The 22717-nt window shown below is 49.7% G+C and overlaps 2 protein-coding genes across 12 annotated transcripts in view; one reads left to right on the top strand and one right to left on the bottom strand.

The window, feature by feature from the left end:
* Positions 1-7007, bottom strand: part of ACOX3 (acyl-CoA oxidase 3, pristanoyl) — a 59120-nt gene extending 52113 nt beyond the window's left edge. For 5 of the 7 annotated variants that reach the window (XR_004437781.1, XR_004437782.1, XM_033213599.1 and 2 more), the window contains exons 1-4: positions 6845-7001; positions 1704-1861; positions 1091-1324; positions 198-272 (exon numbers count right to left, since the gene is read on the bottom strand). Coding sequence is in view for 5 of the 7 variants with exons in the window: in XM_033213599.1 (XP_033069490.1) it covers positions 198-272; positions 1091-1324; positions 1704-1847 (453 nt within the window). In the remaining 2 variants the exon portion in view is untranslated. Of the gene's footprint in view, positions 1-197; positions 273-1090; positions 1325-1703; positions 1862-6832 lie in introns of all 7 variants that reach the window. The other 2 variants (XM_033213601.1, XM_033213600.1) reach the window with 2 other exon arrangements.
* A 5836-nt stretch (positions 7008-12843) lies between these two features.
* TRMT44 (tRNA methyltransferase 44 homolog) overlaps positions 12844-22717 on the top strand; it is a 43581-nt gene continuing 33707 nt past the window's right edge. For 4 of the 5 annotated variants that reach the window (XR_004437780.1, XM_033213595.1, XM_033213597.1 and 1 more), the window contains exons 1-4: positions 12844-13504; positions 16584-16698; positions 19995-20214; positions 22575-22643. Coding sequence is in view for 4 of the 5 variants with exons in the window: in XM_033213595.1 (XP_033069486.1) it covers positions 12886-13504; positions 16584-16698; positions 19995-20214; positions 22575-22643 (1023 nt within the window). In the remaining variant the exon portion in view is untranslated. The remainder of the gene's footprint in view (positions 13505-16583; positions 16699-19994; positions 20215-22574; positions 22644-22717) is intronic. The other variant, XM_033213598.1, reaches the window with a different exon arrangement.

Here is a 22717-nt window from a genome sequence, read left to right as displayed (position 1 = left end):
CTGGTGCTAGGAAGTCAATGTGCCTGTGTTTGCTGAAGAACAGTGCTAGCTAATGGGTGAGAACCCTGAGAACACCAGGGAACAAGAAGAACATGAGCCCCCTAGGCACCCCCTTCTACAATCATCCCTTTTCACAAATCTCTACAAAGATCAAGCAAGAGAACTAGGCTCACAATTCACCGTGAACCAGAACTTACCTCCATACTGAAGATCTTTTGAATATATGTGAGATGTCTTTCAGAACCAGAACTGTAAACTGCTGATCCAAAAACCTGAAAGTATAACATCGTCCTATCAACAGGGAGCAGGTAAGAAGAGTACGGCTCTTCCAGAACATCACAACGGACGAGGCACGCTAACACCACGCCCACCCTGGTTTCCTGCCACAGTGCACTTTCCCCAAGGTGGAGAACGAAGCTCCGAGAGGTCAGCCAGCAGCCCAGATGCCCCAGGCCAGGGTCTCCCGACACACAGCGCCCCGGGTCCCCCTGTGCCAAGCAGCTTGTGTAAGGCACATAGAATCACTTGGGAGTTAAGATGCCTACAAGGAGTCCTGGGGGTCTGAGGACAGCAGGGAGACAGAACAGGGGGGTGTGTGGAGCGCAGAGGCCACCAGCCCATCAAACATTGCAGGCAAGGCTAAGGGCAAAGCCATTTTGCCCAAGCTCAGCTCTGCTGGTATGTTACAAAGGAAGGAAAACACAGGTTTCTTACTTTGGCCTCCTTTTTTTTTTTCTTTTTATTATTTGTCTCTTTTTTTGTATGAGGCAAAAAAAAAAAAAAAAAAAAAAAGGTCCCACCAGCTCCTCTTCTGATGGGACTTGAAGCTTCACCACGTTGTATTTTATTCAAGGACTTATGTGTGTAAATTTGCAAATACATGATGGTGGATGGGCTTGAAAATAAAAGAATGAAAAGGGGGACTGAAATTTTTTAAAAAACATTCAAAAAGATAATTTTAAAAATTTGCAAATATAGCTGGAAACACTGGAGCTTCTCTGCCTCCTGGTTGGCCCTGGGACAGGCATCCCTCAGGGCTCAGCGCAGCAGCGCGAAAGCCGTGTCTTTCTCCCCTAGGCCGCACGCTCACCAAGCTATGGAGGAGGTACTTGACAGCCAGAGAAGAGTCATACATCCCCAGGCACTGAATCAAGGCAGGGACCTTCAGAGGGCTCTTGAACATGTCTTCGACACTGAGGAAGTCATACTCGAAGATCCGCTTGCATCGAAGGAAGGTCAGCTCACGATACTTCTCCAAGGACAGATCGGCTCCAGGGGAACGGGCGAAAAGAGGGTCGTTCTCGAGAGCTGAGAAGATGGTTTTCTGGAAATGCAGGAGATGGGGAAGGTTTATTTGGAGTAAAAGACGAACTCTCCATGTGCCCTTATATAGTTTACCTCCAGGTCACAGGCTTCATGGGACGCTGTCTGACTTAAGAGACAGCCAGACGGAGATATGACTATCATTCCCAACGGACTAGAGGGCTGGAGGCTTAAGAAACATCAACCATCCATGTTCATTTTCAGACTCCTCATCAATTCCCTGAGACCTCTCCTGGGGTGCAGAAAGGAGAGAGGCTGCGCTGCCTGGGATGAGCCTCACCCAGCAGAGGAGGAGCTGTAAGAGCCAGAAATTCCGTTGTGCTAATGAATTAAGACCCCACTGGGAAAAAAGACAAGCTGCACGCAACTGCACACCTCACCTTAAAGCGGAGCATGTCCTCCCCTTCCGTGAACAGCGCCAGCTCCTTCCAGCTGAAGGACGCTCTTGCTCGGTAGGCGTCCAGGGGTCCCCTGGGAAATTCTGGGAGCAGAGCTGCGTCACCTCCTTCTACAGGGGGTACCATCGTGTGATGAAAGCCTGCACAAAACATGCAGCCTGAATCCATGTGCTCCCATCTATGGGTTCAAACCACCCCCACCAACAGGAAAGCCCACAACACCTTACAAATCAGAGAAAAGCAAACTCGAAATCCAAAAGGACAGCAAAAGAGAATCACCCTGTGAATGGCTAACATCATTTTCCCAAAAGAAAAGGTGAGAAGAATTCCCTCGTCCACTCCTGAACACAGATGCCAAGGACACAGAAGAGAGCCAGGCACAGCCTGGGGATCACCAGGCACACAGTGCAGAGGGTTCGTCGGAGGCCTTGCTTTCTGTTGCACAGCCTTGCCTGAGAGCACCATGCCCTCTTGGGAGCATCCTGGTCATCCAGACCCATCCCCAGGGCTCACTAAACCCAGGGTCAGGAAGCATTCCCTCTCGAATCCAGCCAGTGCCAGCTGGTCCACTCTGGCCACACACGATGGTACCTCACGTCCCCACCCACCGCCGCCAGTCCACCTGGACACAGGACCTCTGCCACAGAACTTCTGATCATAGGCTTCTGCACTGATTTCCCCTCGACATATAGACACCTGGCTTCCCACTAACACAGCAGGCCTCCCAAACTCAGCTCTCTTGACCAAATATCCGTTCTGGAATTTTCTGGATAGACTGGGTCCTTTTCCAAGTGGCTTGGCTGATGAAGGTATTAAAGGGAATGGCTAGTGAACCCAGGTCTGGCTGAGTCCTGCGCGTGGGCCCCCCACCTTCACTCTTTAAGGCCTAGAGGAAAGGGGAACTTTTGAGTCCTTTGAGCTGAAACAGCCTGCGGTGCTGGAGCCTGAGTCTGGCTTGCTCTTCTGTCCTATCCTTCCTTAGAATCGGAGGAAAGCACTGGGCACCGGCCGGCCAGTTAAAAACGATCAGCGTGGCTGCCGGACTTAAGACTCAGGTGTGAGGCTTTCTGGGAAAACGCTTTCTAACCCCCAACCCTTCTGGGTTGAGCATTGGTCTGCTGGAACCAGCTTCCACTTTCAGTTTTCTTGGGGAAGCCATGGGCTGACTAGAGGCAGAAAGCTGTCATCCCAAACTCCTGGCATTGGCAGGTCCAGATCATGGCGCAGCCAGAAGGCTCTACGCAACAGTCGCCCATGAGTGCGCCCTATCTATGCGCGCCCCCTATCTATGCGCGCGCCCTATCTATGCGCACACCCTATCTATGCGTGCACCTATCTCTCCTTCTGACCCATACCTCCTGGGTCCCAACCACGACTTTCTTGAAAGTGTAGCCCCCAAAATTCTCCTTACCTCTGAATCTACTTCCTCTGATCTCTCCTAGGTACTAATGCTTCAGACTTTCACTTCCTCTCCCAAGTATTAAAGCAAGTCGTATCTCCAAAGGGATCTAAGGAAGCTCTAAGCGATGTCCTTAGGCACCTAGGGTATGAACCCAGGGAGTCTTGTCCCTGGTGTCCCTCCCGATTTAGGTATACAGCTCTCCACATGGGATGTTATGTGGGACCTACCACTGTTGCCAGGGCCCCAAGTTTGTCAATGGCTAGGAGGACTGCTCTCCCATTGTGTAAGATGCTCTCCTCCCCCAATTTCTACCCAGCTTACCTCCCCCACCACAATACAATCTCCAAGCCTTAGCTCCTTGGCCAGGGCCTTAGAACTGATGACCCAGTACTTTAACAACTGGAACTAAGTCTACAACAACACAATAGATCAGGATGAAGGGAGGCACGGGGAGTAGGGAGGGGGGAGGGATAGCATGAGGAGATATACCTAATGTAAATGACGAGAGTTAATGGGTGCAGCACACCAACATGGCACATGTATACATATGCAACAAACCTGCACGTTGTGCACAGGAACCTTCCCCAGCTAGGCTTAGGAATTCTTAGTTGGCCTAGGAAATCCAGCTAGTCTTGTCTCTTAGTCCCCCTCTCAACAGGAAAACCCAAGTGCTGTTAGGGAGGTTGGGTGATGACCACTCTAACTGCTTCCTGTTGAATTGAGGCATAGTAGGGGTTGTGCCGCTGAGATATCCTCAGGAGGAGTGCCTTCGATGTCATCAACATCGAAGCGTGGGCTAGCAGCCGGTCCGTGGGTCCATTGTAGATCTTAGTCATGGACTGCATCTGGGGCTCCATTTGAAGAACCATTTGTAGTTTTACAGCTTTGATTTCTGTAATTTAAGTACCCTAGAACTTAAATTAAAAAAAAAAAAAAAAGGGGGGGAGGCACATGTTCCTATAGTGGCAAATGGGGCAACGAGCAAATGTACTTCTGCTGTGTTCCCAAAATCCATCTACCAAGAGAGAAAAAGAGAGGGAAAGAGAAATAGAGAGAGAAAGAGATAGAGGGGGAAGAGAGAAGGGCAGAAAGTCAGAGAGAGAAAGAGAGAGACGAAAAGTAAAAGAGAGAAAGGAAGAGAGAAATATACAAGTAGTTAAGAAAAAAAAACAGTGCACCCCATTCCTTTCAAAGCCAGGGTAAATTTAAAATCTATACTTGATAATTGAAGGTCTTCTCCGTGACCCTGTAACACTCCAATACCACCTTGTTGTCAGTTAAACAGTGTAATGCAGACATTAGGAAATAAACTTCAAAACTCCATCTTAGGTCCAGAGTAAAACATACAAACCCTATTGAACTTGGCAACCTCGGTGTTTTTTAAAATAGAGATCAGGAGGAGCAGGCAAATCCTGCTGAATTGGCAACCTCGGTTTTTTTTTACAAGAGATCGGGAGGAGCAGGCAGAACAGGACAAATGGGCCCTCTGGCTAGCGGACGTTTGCTCCGTTGCCTCCATTTGCTACTATAGGAATATGCATCTCCCTTTAATTTACTCAACTGCTTTCATCCTGATCTACTGTGTTGTCGTAGACATAGTTCCTGTTGTTAAAGTACTGGGTCATCAGTTCTGAGGCCCTGACTCAGGAGCCAAGACTTGGAGATTGTATTGCAGCGGGGGAGGTAAGCTGGGTAGAAATTGAGGGAGGAGAGCATCTTACTTTGGAGGCTCTGGAAAAGGGAAAGGCTGGGCAAATCGAATGCCTAATAGGGCTTGCTTGCAGTGCGGTCTACAAGGACACTTTAAGAAAGACTGTCTGAATAGAAATAAGCCGCCCCCTCATCCATGCCCCTTATGTCAAGGAAATCACTAGAAGACCCACTGCCCCAGGGGACAAAGGTCCTCTCAGTCAGAAGCCACTAACCAGAGGATCCAGCAGCAGGACTGAGGGTGCCCGGGGCAATCGCTAGCCCATGCCATCACCCTCACAGAGCACCAGGTATGCTTGACCATTCAGGGCCATGCCACTGTACTACCAGCTCCCCTTACCAAGAGTTTCTATGGAGAATGTGGCTTCCCAGAAACACTGATGCCCCATCATATAGGAGTTTTTCTAAAGGAAACCCCACTTTCAGCACCCACACCTATATGCCCCTGCACTTCAGGCCATACATTTCAATCCCTGTATCTTTAACCTCCTTGTTAAGTTTGTCTCTTCCAGAAATCAAAGCTGTAAAACTACAAATGGTTCTTCAAATGGAGCCCCAGATGCAGTCCATGACTAAGATCTACAACGGACCCACGGACCGGCCTGCTAGCCCACGCTTCGATGTTGATGACATCGAAGGCACTCCTCCTGAGGATATCTCAGCGGCACAACCCCTACTATGCCTCAATTCAACAGGAAGCAGTTAGAGTGGTCATCACCCAACCTCCCTAACAGCACTTGGGTTTTCCTGTTGAGAGGGGGACTAAGAGACAAGACTAGCTGGATTTCCTAGGCCAACTAAGAATTCCTAAGCCTAGCTGGGGAAGGTGACCACACTCAGCTTTAAACATGGGGCTTGTAACTCAGCTCACACCCAACCAATCAGGTAGTAAAGAGAGCTCACTAAAATACCAGTGAGGCTAACAACAGGAGGTAAAGAAATAATCTGATCATCTATCACCTGAGAGCATAGGGGGAGGGACAATGATCAGGATATAAACCCAGGCATTCAGGACGAATCAGGCAACCCCCTTTGGGTCCCCTCCCATTGTACGGGGAGCTCTGTTTTCACTCTATTAAATCTTGCACACTCTTCGGGTCCGTGTTTGTTCCGGCTTGAGCTGAGCTCTCGCTTGCCATCCACCACTGCTGATCGCGGCTGTGGCAGACCCTCCGCTGACTTCCACCCCTCGGGATCCAGCAGGGTGTTCACTGCGCTTCTGATCCAGCGAGGCACCCATTACCGCTCCCAGGCTAGAGGCTCGCCACTGCTCCTGTGTGGCTAAGTGCCTGGGTTCCTCCTAATCGAGCTGAACACTAGTCACTGGGTTCCATGGTTCTCTTCCGTAACCCACAGCTTCTCATAGAGTTATAACACTCACTGCACGGCCCAAGGTTCCATTCCTTGGAATCCCTGAGGCCAAGAGCCCCATATCAGAGAGCAAGAGGCTTGCCGCCATCTTGGGAGCCGCCCGCCACCACCTTGGGAGCCCTGGAAGCAAAGACCCACCAATAACAATGCCTGGATAGTGCCCAGCGTCTAGACAGGGTCTACTGTGTGGGCTGCTGCATTCCAAATACGGTGAGGTCTGGCTAGTGCCCAGGGTCTACTGTCTGGGCTGCTGCATTCCAAATACAGTGACGCCTGCCTAATGCCCAGGGTCTACCATCTAGGTTGCTGTCATTCACATGAGAGGCTCGGAGCAGCTTCTGGCACGGAAGTGGGGGCTTCAAGATCACTATTCTGGCAACAGCCTCCACCAGTCTTCTCTCTGCGGTGCAGATCACTCTCCCTTTCGTGAACAGCTGCCCAGTTCAAGGTGCAAAGCCCTCCGAACGCCCAGCACGTGGGCCACCTGCACTCCTGGCCCCTGCTCTGTGTAACCCTGGCCCCGCCACCCGCCAATCCGCACAGCTCCCACGCCCCCGGGCCTGGCATGTGCAGTGCCCCGTCTCCCGCCCCGCCGCGACCGCGCCCCGGGGGCTAACGCAGCCTCCACCTTCGGGCTCACCGGTCCCCGCTGCTTAGCACGGTCCAACTCACGCAGCAGGCGCTCAGGGGATGCCTGTCGGCTCGCGACCAACGCAGCAGGATGAGGAGTAGCTGCCTGCGCAGCGATGCTGTCTCCGGCCTGGCCCCGCTGCTCTCCCGCAATGCCTCTCGGCCACCGTCCGTCCTATGGGCGCGGCCGGGGGGGGGGGAGACGCGGGCGCCCTGACGTCATCGTGCCGCGCCACCTTCGTCGCCCGGGAAACGTGGACGCCGCTGCCACCCGGGCAGGGCCGGGAACCAGGAAGCTTCGCCCAGGCGCTCCCGGGCACTCTTGGCTTCTCCGCCTTTAGGCAAGCCCTGGCTGACCGACTCTGGCGAGTCGCTGACCTCTCGGAGCGCAGTAGTTCTGAGATGCAGTTCACACCCCGACCCTTCCTGGGGCCCACTTCAAGGCTACTGGATCAGGACCCCCAGTCTGGGGCCGGGCATTTTCAAATTAATCAACAGGCACTACGTGATGGCTCACACCTGTAATCCTAGCGCTTTTGGAGGCCGAAGCGGGAGGATCGCTTGAGACCAGGAGTTTGAGACCAGCCTGGGCAACAGCAAGATCCGGCACGCCCACGGGCTTGCTGAAGTTTGAGAACCGCGGTTCTACAGAGTTCCTCAGAGAGCCACTAGTGGAAGTGGGCGCTCGTTGACCAGAGCAGCAACCAGCTCAGTCACCCACACTTTACTTGTTTTTCTTTGTCTCACACTTTCCACTTCCTTACTCGTGCACTCCGACATCAGCTCCATATTCAATTACCTGCACCCAAATCCTTGTCTCAAGGTCTGTTTGGGGAGATCCAAACTAAGACACACACACATCTCTTATGAAATTTACAGAGACAGAATCAACTAGACTTAGTAATTCGCCATTTAAGAACAAGGAAGAGCCAGGCGCTGTGCGCCATAGTTCTCTCATCTGCAGTCCCAACTACTCCTGAGGCTGAGGCGGCAGAATCACTTGAGCCCAGGAGTTTGAGTCTAGCCTGGGCAACATAGTGAAACTCTGTGTTTAAAACAAAACAAAACACACACACACACACACAACGTGAAAAAAGCACAACAAGGAAAAATAAATCCAAAGGTTTGCATTTATAGGGAACTAAAAGATGGGCAGTGCAGCTCAGTTATGGGGAGGAGAAAGATAAGTACAATTTTAAATGTGTGTCAAGTTTAAGATGTTGGTAGGACATCTGGGTGGGGATACTCAGCTCATGTTTGGAAATTCTGTCTACTTCTGTTCTACTGTGAAATACCTTCTCCTTGATTCCATGACAACATTTTTCTTCACAGTTATTACTCTTATTTAAAGCAGACCTATAATTATGGGTGTCAGTGGGAGCATCCGATTGCAGAAGCAGGAGGAAGGGACTGAACGATCATTTCAGGCCTGGCAGGTACCCTGCTAAGCAGTCAGAAGTGATCCTTAATCCAGACCAGCCTTCCCAGCCAGGGCTCTGTTGTGTTGTTGCAAAGGTCCCTGAATCCTCAGGAGCAACCAGGATTGCCTGAAGACAAAGCCATCATGGTCTAATAAAAATACACGCCACTGTTTTTCAAATGTTTGGAGATACTGTTGAGAATAATAAAATAACCATTTATTGCAGAACTCACACCTTTAGGTCACAATTTCTGCCAAAATTACAACTACTAATAAATTGAGTTCACATGTGTTACTGACATTAGAAAAACATCTTCCGGCTGGATGTGGTGGCTCACACCTATAATCCTAGCACTTTGGGAGGCCGAGGTGGGCAGATCACTTGAGGTCAGGAGTTTGAGACCAGCCTGGCCAACATGGTGAAACCCTATCTCTACTAAAAACACAAAAATTAGCTGGGCATGATGGCAGGCACCTGTAATCCCAGCTACTTGGGAGGCTGAGGCAGGAGAATCGCTTGAACCCAGGAGGTGGAGGTTACAGTGAGCCAAGATAGCACCATTGTACTCCAGCCTGGGAGACAAGAGTGAAACTCCATCTCAAAAAATAAAAATATCTTCCCACTGGGAAACGATTTGGGTCCACTGCAGGAGTGAGAGGGAGAGGGAAGCCATTTCTAGGTAGATACTGGAAGGCAGGCTAAAGGGGAAGAGCTCAGGGCATCCGGTAGCCAGTACAGTAAGAGACAAGGGCCTGAGATAAGGCCATATTGGTGGAGCCGGAGGCTGGAGAGGGAGCTGAGTGACTTTTTATTATTGGTTCTATTTAAGTTAGGGCATCATTACAAATGGCATGGAGAAAACAAAGCACAGGTTTCCAGCCTTGGTCAGGTCCTCAGGCTCCCCTCCCTTCTCTGCTTCTCCCTTTTCACCCTCCTCACACTTGTCTGCCTCTACCCTCTGGCTTGTTCGGGATGGCCTGTAGCACTCTTCACTCTCTCCATTTAGTTTCCCAGATTGGCGTCTGCAGGTAAGGCTGTAGTTCTCAGCTTCGACCATGGCTTCACCTTGGGGCCACCTTCTGGTGTTTGCCTGCTCACCCTGTAGCACTCTCCATCCACCGTGCTCCTCTCCTGGGCCTGAGGACACTGCTGACCTGCATCTGACAGGGAACACGGGCCTCTCTGTGAGTCAGGGTAGTGGGGAGGTAGGAAGAGAGGAAGGGGTCATGCAATGCTCAGTTGTATTGCTGGGACCTGGGTGGATGGAGAAGCCACTGGGACTGGCACCAAGGGAGCAACTTTGGGGGAAAAAACAGGGGAATTTGCCTTTCTTTATACATGTTTGTTAGCTATTTCTGGGTGAAATGGCCAGGAGCTGCACGTGGACCCCTGGTGTGAACAGTAGGGGTGGGATGAGTGTCATCAGTAACTCAGGGGACAGTGACCCATGGGAGAACTGCCAAAGGGCCCCACCCACCCCCTCTCTTGTTCATCTTGACTTCTGTCCCACTCTGCTCCCTTCGGCACACCCACTCCCTGCTCAGTTTTAGACCTTGGTGCTATTGACTGTCATTGGCCATTGTGGTTATTTGCACACATTGTTAAAACTAAAGTTGCCTCCCACCCTCTGGTCATTTGTCTGCCTTTATCCCTTCTGTCTTTCCCACCACCACCTCCCTGGCTGGTTCCACATTCCCAAAAGAGTGGCTGGAAGAAGTCACCAGGTCCTTGGGAAGGGAATGGGTTGTGATGATTCGACACCAAGAAATGACACCAAGAAATGGCTGAGAAAAGCTCGGCTACAGTCACCACCACCCAGTAGCCACCTCACTTCCGCTAGTCACACCACATTAAGTGGTAGGCAGCTGAGAACGGTGTTGGGAAAGAGTTGTGGAACATAAATGCGGTTTTGTATAAGATGCACATACAAATGGCTGTCCCTATGGCAAATGTTACCAGTATGAGCCAATGAAATTTTTTGTTTTTTGAGATGGAGTCTTGCTCTGTTGCCCAGACTAGAGTGCAGTGGTGCCATCTTGGCTCACTGCAAGTTCCACCTCCCGGATGCACCCCATTCTCCTGCCTCAGCCTCCCGAGTAGCTGAGACGGCAGGCATCCACCTCCACGCCTGGCTAATTTTTTGTATTTTTAGTACAGATGGCGTTTCACCGTGTTAGCCAGGATAGTCTTGATCTCCTGACCTCGTGATCCAGCCACCTCGGCCTCCCAAAGTGCTGGGATTACAGGTGTGAGCCACCATGCCTGGCCGGAAGTTTTTAAAATTACAAACCCAACATATTCAATTTAAAGGGTTTCTATGCTGTTAAGGTCTTGGCATCAGGTGAGTTTCTGGCTGAGGCCCTGGAAGGTAATGGGGGCTGCTGTGAAGTGACTGGAGCCGTCATTCTGATCAGCACACCAGGGCTGCCATTCAGGGTGTTCAGAGCAGCCAGGGCCTTCCAGCTGGAGCCTTCACTGCTGCTTCTCGAGTTCCAGTCAGCTTCCAGCACTTAGATGCTGACGACTCAGAATGGAGAGGCTTTAGGGGTCCCATGTGAATGTCTCTAGTGCTGTATTGTTCAACAGTAGCCCCTAGCCTCATGTGGCTATTTAAATGTGCATTAGTTAAATAAATTCAATTTCCCATAAATCTAATTTAATCAGTTGCCTAGTTGCACTAGCTGCACTCAAGTGCGGGTCAGTAGCCAAAAGTAACTACTTTATTGGACAGTGCAGACATAGAACATTGCCATTATCACAGAAAGTCCTATAGGACAGTGCTATGTAGACACTATTTCCAGCACCAGGCAGTGGGTCCTTGACCTAAGCCTGGGTATCTCCAGCTTTCTCCCTGCTCCCTATACCCAGCAGCCTCCGGCTGGGGCCTGCTTCCCCACAGGGAAACAGTCGAGATAGTTCTGCCATCTGCACCATTCTCCTGACACACTCCCTCATCTCCGTCACTGTTTCATTCGGCAATCATTCACTATGAGGTCCTACTGGATTAGGGTTGGCCCTAATCCAATATGAACGTTGCCCTTATTAGAAGAAGAAAAGAGATTCGGAGAAACAAGAACACCACGTAACCACGGAGGCAGAGATTGAAGCACTGGAGGCATAGATCAAGGAATGCCAATGACTGCTGGCAACCACCGCAAACTAGGAGAGACAAATGGATTCTCAGAGCCTTTAGAACTATGAGAGAATAAATGAGTGTTGTTTTAAGCCACCAAACTTATGGTAATTTGTTATGGAAGCCCTGGAAAACTAAAACAACATAAAAATCAATTACTGTATGTGATCAAACACTGAATGGGCTAGGGTGAGCAGGTGTGTCTGCAAGGATATATCTCATTTGCCTTTTACTTAATTCTACCGACATTTGGTCTGTGCTTTTCTCTCTAATAAAACACATGATTTGAATTATTTTTTCACTTACCTGACTCCGACAGAGATCCTTTAGGGAATGGCAAAATCCCAATGGAGGGATTAATGTACAAAAATAATTAAGAATATTAGAGGTTTTTGGATTTCGCTAGAGATTCTGCAGACCAGCTGCTGATGATGTTGGACTAAATTGGCAGTATCCAACCTTCTTTGTTCCTCCTGGGGACGCATAGTAAGGAAGGAGACCTCTACTACTCCTGCTGCCCTCCTCCCCTCACACCTTGCCTAGTTCACAAGACAGGAGGAAAGAGAGAAAGCAAAAAGTTATAAAGAAGCAAAAGTAAGATAAATAGCCAGACAACCTTGGCGCCACCACCCGGCCCTAGAAGTTAAAAATAATAATAATAATAACATCAACCCCTGACCTAAACTACTTGTGTTACCTGTAAATTCCAGACATTGTATGAAAAAGCACTGCAAAACTTTCTGTTGTTAGCTGATGCATGTGGCCCCCAGTCATGTTTCCCACGCTTGCTTGATTTATCACCACCCTTTCACGTGGACCCCTTAAAGTTGTAAGCCTTTAAAAAAGGCCAAGAATTTCTTTTTTGGGGAGCTTGGTTCTTAAGTCGCAAGTCCGCCGACGCTCCCGGCCGAATAAACCTCTTTCTTCTTTAATCTGGTGGCTGAGGAGTTTTGTCTGCTGCTTCTCCTGCTACAGTAGGTGACAGATAACCTTCATCCCTCATGGGACAACGTTACATCATTCTTATGAAACAGCCATGGCTGCGCTCAGACTTAGGAAGGCACTGACTGTAACGCTCACACTAAAAGCAAACCAAGTGGAGAAAAGTGAGCTTTCATAAGAGGACTCATCTTCAACGTTCACAAACTTAGGCTCCCTGACTTTTATCGATAATCAGTACTGAGAACAATGCGTTCCAGACCCGCTGGCTCGCTGATGTTTGATTCTGTAGCTATACCACTTCCAGAATTCTCTCAAAACTCAGCTCAGATCATGTTACTATCAGGCAGCAATACCCCTTGGATGGATCCCCCAGGGAATAAAACAAAGGTCAAATTCCTCATCCACACACTCCACAGTCCACAGGAAATGAGCTCCATCCGTGCCATTCTCATTTCAGGCCCCAGCACCCCGCCTCCATGACGTCAACGGGCCGCGCCACCGGGCTGCGTCATCTCGGCGCGCCGCTTCCAGAGCTCTACAAACCTGCCGGCTGCCATGGCTGAGGTGGGCCGAGCGGGCATCAGCGACCCAGGCGCGCTGCTCCCACGGGGCTTCTGGGCTGCGGTGGAGGTGTGGCTGGAGAGGCCGCAGGTGGCCAACAAACGGCTTTGCGGCGCCCGCCTGGAGGCCCGCTGGAGCGCTGCCCTGCCCTGCGCCGAGGCCCGCGGCCCAGGGACGAGCGCAGGCTCGGAGCAGAAGGAGCGGCGTCCGGTTCCCGGCCAGGGTTCCCCCGGAGGGGGCACGGGTCCCACGCTGCGATCAGGACCCAAGCAGGGCATGGCATGTTGCGAACTTGAGGAGGCCCAGGGCCAGTGCCAGCAAGAGGAGGCACAGAGGGAAGCCGCCTCGGCGCCCCTGAGGGACTCCGGGCACCCCGGCCTTGCTGAAGGAGACGAGGGCGACTTCCCCGCCGCAGATCTGGATTCGCTCTGGGACGATTTCTCCCGAAGTCTCGCCTGTGGCAATTCGGAGATGCTGGCCTTCCTCACCTGCCCCGGGGCGGGATCGCAGCCAGAGGCGCAGCGTGAGCTCGACGTGGTTCTCAGAACCGTCATCCCGAAAACTAGCCCACATTGCCTCCTTACAGCTCCCAGGAGGGAAATAGTCGTGCAAGGTAAGAGTGTTTTGGTAGTAGACGGATACGATGAGATAAAAAAAGCATTCACAGAACTTCAGGTCAATAGAAAGGTCCTAAGGGTACTTGTTCTGCCAGTTGTTCTGCTATGCCCTAGGGAGGTTGTTAGGTGTTTGATAGTTTTTTGAGTGGGCGCGTAGAAATGTGTGTCCTTAGTTCAGAAGATGGGATAATTGGTTGGGTTGGTGTCTGGAAGGCTTCAAAGAGACAGTGAAGGACTAACTGGATATTGCGTGATAACTAGGAGTTTAGCAGGTAAAGCTGTAGGTGTAAAAGTGTTGGGGACCAGCCTCAACACCATCTGTAGGGTACCCAAAGTCCGGTGGCGACGAAGGAATGAGACGAGACAGGTTAAGAGTGAATAAAGAGTGGGGGCCAGGGGGCCAATTGCAAAATGGAGGCTGCAAAGGACCCAGAGTTCTGGTCTCCACACTATTTATTGAGTACAATCACTTAGATCTAAGAAGCGGACGTTCAGGGTGAAACGGTGAAAAGGAGGCAGTACGTCATAGTAGTCCGGTTTAAATGAATCTCCTTTGTGCTCATACAGCATGTCTTTAACTTATCGGAGAGTAACTAGTGGGAGCGGGGTTGACTAGGAGCCTGCATGTCTGGCCGCATTTCAGTGCTTCAAAGGAGTGTCTTTCTCCTTGAACACAGCGCTTATAGGTAAGACAGTAGGTTTCGCTCGGAGCATGGGAACGTCGTGGCAATCAGAAGGCTTTCCTCCTCAGAGGCCTCTTGTGGCTTTCCACAACTTATTGTCCCATATTTTTATGGCCAATTTATACAGGCGTCCCAAAAGCCTTTTCCCCAACATAAAGGGAGCTATTTATGCTGAGACAAGAAACTGAGAAAGAGCATAATTACTGGATGGATGGGAACCTACTAGTCCTCAGCGTTTGTTAAATCTCTCGCATTTGTGTTTACTGCCCGTGACCTTGACAGTTAGCCTCAGCCACTCTTACCTCAAACTTTATTCAGCAGTGTGTGTTTCCTATTGCCACTGTAACAAATTACTGCCAATTTATTGGTCAGTACAAAAAATTGATTCAGTTCTGTAGGTCAGGAATCCCTGTTGGCTCTGCTGGTTTCTCCACTCTGGGTCTCTCTCACAAGGCCAAAATCAAACAGCCTGCTGGCTGGGCTCTTATTTGGAGGTTCTGGGAAGGAATCTGTGGCCAGGCTGGTCTTGAACTCCTCACCTCACGTGATCCGCCCGTCTTGGCCTCCCAAAGTGGGGTTACAGGCGTGAACCACCGTGCCCGGCCATGATTGTACATTTTTAAATAACGAAAAGAGTGTAATTGGATTGTTTGTAACACAGAGGATAAATGTTTGAGGGGATGGAAGCCCTATTCTCCATGATGTGATTAGTTCACATTGCAGGCCTGGATCAAAACATCTCATGTACCCCATAAATATACGTATATATACCTGCTATGTACCCACAAAAATGAAAAATTTAAACATTTAAAAAATCGAAATTTGTCATTGTGTAGTGACAACAGTGACAGCAGATTTGGGGTTGCCACACTGGGTAGGGAGGGAGGGGATGCTGCTGGCTTCTAGTGGGTAGAGCCAGGGCTTCTGGTAAACATCCTACAGCGCACAGCACAACTCCCAACAAGAAGGAGTTATCCAGCCACAAATGCCAGTGACGCTGAGGCTGAGAAACCCTGATCCAGAGGATGGGGAAAATAATACTGGATGATAAAGATGTGAGTTTTATTTTACTTTATTTATTTTTTGTATAAATAGGGTCTTATTATGTTTCTTAGTCTGGTCTCTAACCCCTGGTTTCAAGTGAGCCTCCCACCTTGGCCTTCCAAAGTGCTGGGACAATAGGCATGGTCCATCACGCCTAGTCCTCTTGCAGTTTTTAAATGAGATAATTCATGGAAAGAATGATGCATTGTGTCAGTCCTCTTCTCTCTGGTCTCATTCACAGTAAAACCTGTGGTTCTGTGAACTGCAAGGCCCTGTGTCACCTGGGTGGGCCCTGTTACCCTTTGATTTCACCTGCCACCACTTGTCACCTTGTCCACACCGCTCACCTCCATTCCCCATGCACCTGAGCACACGCCTGCTCCAGGGCCTTTGCAGTTGCTGCTCCTGTGTCTGAAACACTCTTCCTCTAGGTGCCCCATGGCACACTCCCTGACCTCCTTCGGCTCTCTGCTCAAATGTCACTTTATTAGGGAGGACTTCCCTGGCCACCCTGGATTGCATAGCAGTAGACTCTGACTGTCGGAGTTTTCTCGGCCCCACACTGCTTGCTTTGCATCTGAATCTACTCAGCCCCTTCAGCCTCTGCTTCCCTTTGGCAGGTCTTGTTCTTTCATTTGCTGTGGAAAGTGAACCGCAGTTGTGCATACTTGGCCTTTGAAGTGTATATTCCTCTTTAACTGAGAGTTTGCCATTTTTTTTTTAAATATCAAATGTAAACACGATTGATTTTAGAGATAAAACTTTATACCACCAAACCTTAAGTATCCACACAAACTGACAGAATGCTGTAAGTTTAGCTAAGGAATATGCCACTCTGCTTATATTTTAATGGGAAGGTGACTGCGGAGTCCCTCCATGCAGCAAGGGCTCCACACAACATAAAGCCGTTGTTAGGAGGGCCTGGACTGATGTCCACTTTCCTGAACTGGCCTCTGATGGCTGAGCAGTGTTCTGTGCCTTGCTCACACTCAAAGATCATGGTCAGGCTGTGGCAGACATTCATCTAGGGCAGAGGTCCCCTGTTTTCTCTGATTGTAGCTCTCAAGTTCCAACAGAGTCCACGTTGGCTGGCTCTTCCCTTAGGTCCTGGCTCATGCGTCCCTCAACAGATACCTGCTGAGAATGGCTGCCGTGTGCCTGGCACATTCTAGGCTCTGGGCTGTAGCAGTGAATGAAAGGCAAAAGTTCCTCTCCTGGAGTGCCACTGTGGATAGAGTGCTGGGGGATTGAGAGCATCGTGCCTGACTCATCCCTATTTTTAATACTGCTTCTCATGAGACGGTAGCTAGGCAGTTGTCATTTGTCCTTCTTCTCTTTTTCTTTCCAGATGTCCTCAATGGAACTGTAACATTTTTGCCTTTGGAAGAAGACGATGAGGGGAAGTTAAAGGTTAAGATGAGCAATGTATATCAAATTCAGCTCAGTCATAGCAAAGAAGAATGGTAAGAGCTGGACAGTGGACTCCTAGTTTTATGGTTTCCATTGAGGATTTCTTTAGGTAGCCAAAGGATTCTGGGTTGCCAGAGAGCTTAAGCTTCTGTCTCTGAGATGGTTATGGTTTGTAGGAATGCAGTTGCTAGCTCGTGTGCCCATGCCATGTTGCTCTTCCTGTTGGTGCCTCGAGTCTGGGTGGTCACAGCCTGGCTGGGGTCTCTGATCTCCACCTTCCCTGTGGCTGTGATGTTCAGCAACCCTCAGTGTTAGCTTGGAAGTCAAATACACTCAAATTCCTTTATTGTTATTGTTGTTATTATTACTATTATTGAGACAGTCTTACACTGTTGCCCGGGCTGGTGTGCACTGGTGCCATCTCGTTGCACTGCAACCTCTACCTCCTGCATTCAAGTGATTCTTGTGCCTCAGTCTCCCGAGTAGCTGGGACTACAGGCACCCACCACCACACGGAGCTAATTTTTGTATTTTCAGTAGAGAGGGGTTTTCGCCATGTTGGCCGGGCTGGTTTCAAACTCCTGACCTCAGGTGATCCACCTGCCTTGGCCTCCCAAAGTGCTGGGATTACAGGCGTGAGTCACCACGCCCAGCCTATTTTGTTATTTTTTATGACTTTGTAATGGGGAATAGTTGATGCTTCCTTCTGTAGTAAGTATTCAGTGATACTTACTATCAAGCAACAGTTTAATAAGCACCCTTAATTCCATGTAGTAGTTGGGCCTGTACAGAAAGTATGAAATTTAATTCATACTGTTTTTTGTTTTGTTTTGAGATGGAGTCTTGCTCTGTCGCTCAGGCTATAGTGCAGTGGTGCGATCTCGGCTCACTCCAACCTCCGCCTCCCGGGTTCACGCCATTCTCCTGCCTCAGCCCACCGAGTAGCTGGGACTACAAGTGCCTGCCACCATGCCCAGCTAATTTTTTATATTTTTAGTAGAGATGGGGTTTCACCGTGTTAGCCAGGAAATGGTCTCGATCTCCTGACCTCGTGATCCACCCGCCTCAGCTTCCCAAAGTGCTGGGATTACAGGCGTGAACCACCTCGCCTGGCCTTGATCGTTTGGTATTTTTAGAACAAAAAAGTCAGAGGAGGGGTGAATTCATTCATTACTCATCAACTGATACTTTCCTGAGTGCGACATCCAACCTGTACTTTCTGAAACAGTCTTGGGGATAACGTCTGAGTAACTGGAATGAGTTTGCCTGAGGCTTCCTAGAAGGCAGAGGGGTGTGGTGAGAAGAGCGTGGGCTTCCCACTAGCAGTGTGGTCTTGGGTATGTGCTCTACCTCCTGGCCCTCAGTCTGCTCACCTTGAAATGGGTTTAATCATTCCTGAGCCTCTGAGGAGGTGGCAGGGCTGGGCCTCACATGGACCCATTGCAGCCTTCGCGCTTGAAAAGGGCACTCAGGTCCTGTAGCATGAAGCCCTTTGAGAACCATCCAGAGGTTGCCCCTAGTTGTCAGGGGATCCTGCCCTGAGGTCCCTTCCTGCCAGCATGCCCTTGTTGGAGAGTGGGGAGGGACAGTAGACACTAGGAGAAGCCAGGCTTACCTGTGCCAGGCACCTCCGTGCTCGGCGATGCTGAGCTGTGTGCCTGTTAGCCCGAAGGTGGTGCCCTGTCTTGGGTGCAGTGGGCACCCAGCGCAGGGCGGGGTTGCAGGAGGTGCTCAGCATGTGCCTGCTGCATTGGAGTGACCTTCACTGCTCTTTGATGAGCTACCGAGGACATGGCTGCTGCCCCTGCCTTCCCAGGGATTTCCAGTCGTAGCCTCACCAGGCAACTGTTCCTCGCAGTCTCTGGGCACAGGTCACACTTGAGGGGCCAGCTGTATTGCCTTCTGAGTTGAACACAAATGAGGGGCTCCACTGCCGATGTGCGTGCTTCCTCGCAGCTCGATGCGTTTTCAGCAACATTTGTTACATGCCCAACACGTGCTGGGGCTGGGCACACAGCGGGAAGCGAGTCTCCCGGGGCAGTGGAGAATATCTGCTGCCGTACCACGTGGTGCAGGGAGGAAAACAACCGAGCAGGACTGTGTCCCCTCGTTAGAGATGGCAGCGTGTGGCCAAGGCATACGAGAAGGCCTCTGAGAAGGGACATGGAAGAGAGGCGGATGAAGGAGGAGGCCATGGGGGACCCTGGGGAAGAGCACAAGGCCCAGGGAAGAGCGAGGAGTGCCCCTTGGGCAGAATCTGTCTGCAGCGTGCAGGGGCCACCAAAGTTAGTGTCGGGCCCAGCAGGAACGCTTCTGACTGAGCAGGACAGACCTCACAGTCCCGAGGAAGGAATTGGGCCAGGGGAAAGGTTCAGACCCACTCTGGGCTTCACTCTTTGGAGAATCTTCTGGAAGTGACTTGTGTCCCTCTGATGCACCGTGGCGGCAGAAAACCTGGACACCACAGCGCTCACCAGACGGACCATTGGCCATTGTCCCTGCACCAGGGCCATGCTGCTGCTGCGCCCTCAGCACTCCTGTCAGGCCCTCCGGCTCTTCCCCGCTCACCCAGTGGCTGGGATCTGCTTGTTCTCAGGAATGTCCATTGAATGGCGCTTTTATGGTAGCTTTCTCTCATCTGCCCAGCAAACTTAATGCCCTCCCCTTCCTTATGCTGCCCCAAATGCAGCCCTTGGGCAGTGTATTGTTATCTGGGTTCCTGTCTATCCCGCCAGCCCTCCCAAGGATTGTGAGCTTTTACTCATGTATTGAATGCATCCATGAACAGTGCCTGCCGTGTGTCAGCACTGCTGGGACCTGGGGGCGGAGCAGTGAGCAAGACAGACAGAAGCCCTGCCCTCGTGACCTTCTGATGGCAGAAGACATGCGAAAGACAAAATAAGCCAGCAAAATGCACAGCGGCCTGTGGCTGAGCACTTCACTTTCTGGCAAGTAGCATTCAGTGAGCCAGTATACTCATTTGAGTTGCACGTGTGAAAATGCGTAAAGAGTAGAAATGTTAGGAAAATCCTCGGACGCTTAGACTCTGGTCCTCGTGCATGAAGCAGCAGGAGAGAGTCCTTTATTTGTTCGGCTGCCTCAGGGGCTTCACGGGTGTGTAAGTATGTTCTTAACAAAGTTTGCAAGAAAAGAGGGATTCTCTGTGCTTTTTACATGTTTTTCTCTATTAGATGAAAGTTCTGTAACTAGTTCTAGTTCCTTTTATGTTTTTGGTAATATAATTATAGATGTCTTAGCTTCTGTTCTCTTCATTAGGTAAATAAATAGATAATTTTAAAATAAGAATTAAACATATCTGTGCTCATTCATATTTCTCTTATTTTTAAAGGTTCATATCTGTTTTAATTTTCTGTCCAGAAAGATGGCATTCAGATGGAATTGTGTATCCCAAACCCACATGGCTTGGAGAAGAGTTGCTGGCCAAGTTGGCCAAGTGGTCTGTAGAGAACAAGAAGAGTGACTTTAAAAGCACCCTTTCCCTCATCTCTATTATGAAGTACAGCAAGGCTTACCAGGAACTTAAAGAGAAGTATAAGGAAATGGTTAAGGTAATTTTGGTGGAGAGTATCTGTGATTTTTCCCCTTCATGGTTTTGGTTTTTTTTTTTTTTTTTTTGGTGACAGAGTCTTGCTCTGTTGCCCAAAAAAAAAAAAGGGCCAGAGTGGCTGGGCACAGTGGCTCAAGCCTGTAATCCCAGCACTTTGGGAGGCCGAGACGGGTGGATCACGAGGTCAGGAGATCGAGACCATCCTGGCTAACACGGTGAAACCCCGTCTCTAATACAAAAAAACTAGCCGGGCGAGATGGCGGGTGCCTGTAGTCCCAGTTACTCGGGAGGCTGAGGCAGGAGAATGGCGTAAACCCGGGAGGTGGAGCTTGCAGTGAGCTGAGATCCGGCCACTGCACTCCAGCCTGGGCGACAGAGTGAGACTCCGTCTCAAAAAAAAAAAAAAAAAAAGGGGGGGGCCAGAGTGAAGTGGCGTCATCTTGGCTCACTGCAGCCTCCGCCTCCCGGGTTCAAGAGATCCTCCTGCCTCAGCCACTCGAGTAGCTGGGACTACAGGCACATGCCACCACACCTGGCTAATTTTTTGTATTTTTATTAGAGATGAGGCTTCACCATGTTGCCCAGACTGGTCTCGAACTCCTGAGCTCGGGCATTTGGCCCATTTCGGCCTCCCAAAGTGCTAATATTACAGGCGTGAGCCACTGTGCCCTGCTCCCCCTTAATTTAAATGAGGTAAAATAAACTCTGCCAGGTAAAATTGTTTTTCCTGTTGCAGGCTGTACTTTGACATACTTAGGGGTGCACACAACAAAAACATAGATACATAATGGAAAAGGATTGGTCTTGTATATTATTTATTTTCAAGAGACCTAAAGGGAAATATTTAATTGAAAAGTAGTGGAACCTTGAAAAAAAAAAAAAAAAGGCTAAATTACCATAGTTCTTTGTATAAACCTAAAGATATTTTAAGAAAATATATGAAAAGTTCAAGTACAATAGAGCAGTTCCCAAAAGGAGATGCATTTCATGATAACGTGCTTAAACTTTCTGAGATGTAAAAACAGCACAACAAGAAACATCTGTGTATTTATGCCCAGCTTAAGGCAGAAAGAAAGCATTGCTGGTAGAGTCAAAGCTACTTAATATTCTTCCAAGTTCCCATCTTCCTCCCCTTCCGAGGAGTAACCACAATTTGTCATTTCCATGGTTTTCTGTTTGTTTGTGTTTTGTTTTTGAGACAGGATCTCACTCTGCCACCTAGGCTGGAGTGCAGTGGTGCACCCACCGCAGACTCAACCTCCCGGGCTCAAGCGATTCTCCCAGCTCAACTTCCCTGGTCGCTGGGACCACAGGCGCATGCTACCATGCCTGGCTAATTTTTTGTATTTTTTGTAGACACAAAGTTTTGCTATGTTTCCCAGGCTGGTCTCAAACTCCTGGGCTCAAGTGATCCGCCTGCTTTGGCCTCCCAAAGTGCTGGGATTACAGACATGAGCCACTGTGCCCGGCTTCCATGTATTTTTTTAATCAGTCACCTCTTGCTCTGTAACAAAAGCACCCCAAAAGTCGCCGGCTTAAAGCTGTGACCTTTCATTATTGCTGAAGCACCTGTGGGTCGCAGGGGTTGGCTGACTGAGGCTGGGCTCCCTCCCACATCCTGGCCTTGTGGTCCTTTGCCATCTTGTTAGCTATTCAGTACCATCCAGAAGGTACTTTTTGTTTTTCCAGCTTTTGAAATTGTTTCTAGTGAGACGGTTCATCTGGATTGTCTAAGGCACTATGACTGGAAATACAAATTTCAACTTTTAACATGGGCCATTGGTTTTTCCTCTTTTGCCTAATGCCATTTCTGAACATGACTGCTTTTAATAATGAGAGCTCAGTTTTGCACAGCTAGTGCTTTACAGTTTTCAGAGCACCTTGATTATCCTGTGTGTTAGTTGAGGCATGGGCTTTATTCCTGTTTGACAGGTAGGGCGACAGCAGCCACTGATGGACCAGGGGCTGGAGCACTAGTCTCCTAGTCCATGGCTCGCGGCTTTCCCTGCCCTAGTTTCACTCCCGCCCCTTGTTTCCTTGTTCATTGCCCTCATCTGCATAGCCAGTGAGCACTGTGTAGCTGAGTGTTTCCTGTGTCCGCTGTCTCAGCTCAGCGTCTTGGGTGCATTCTGTTGATTGTGAAATCTTGCTGTGGATTGTAGTGTTCTCGGCATGCCTTGCTTCTTTATGTAAATCTTTTATTGTAAGAAACCAGTTGTGGATTCCTGCCTTTGAGCTTATATTTCCTATTTTAGTACACGATTAGTCCAGTTTGATTGATGCTTTATAGGGATACTTAAGTATTGGGAAATGGTGGTGGAAAAACCGAACAATTTACATTTGCTCTTGAAACTGTTTTAGGTGTGGCCTGAAGTCACTGATCCTGAGAAGTTCGTGTATGAAGATGTGGCTATCGCAGCATACCTGCTGGTAAGGGTGTGCGCAACCTTACCTTCTCTGGAGTGGGTGGAGGTTGCTACAGGCAGATGTTCCCAGTAGTGAAG

The sequence above is a fragment of the Trachypithecus francoisi genome, unplaced genomic scaffold (genome assembly GCF_009764315.1).
Source record: "Trachypithecus francoisi isolate TF-2019V2 unplaced genomic scaffold, Tfra_2.0 Lachesis_group1, whole genome shotgun sequence".
NCBI lineage: Eukaryota > Metazoa > Chordata > Mammalia > Primates > Cercopithecidae > Trachypithecus > Trachypithecus francoisi.
Note: the sequence above shows the minus strand (reverse complement) of the source record. Positions and strands in the feature narration are given on the sequence as shown.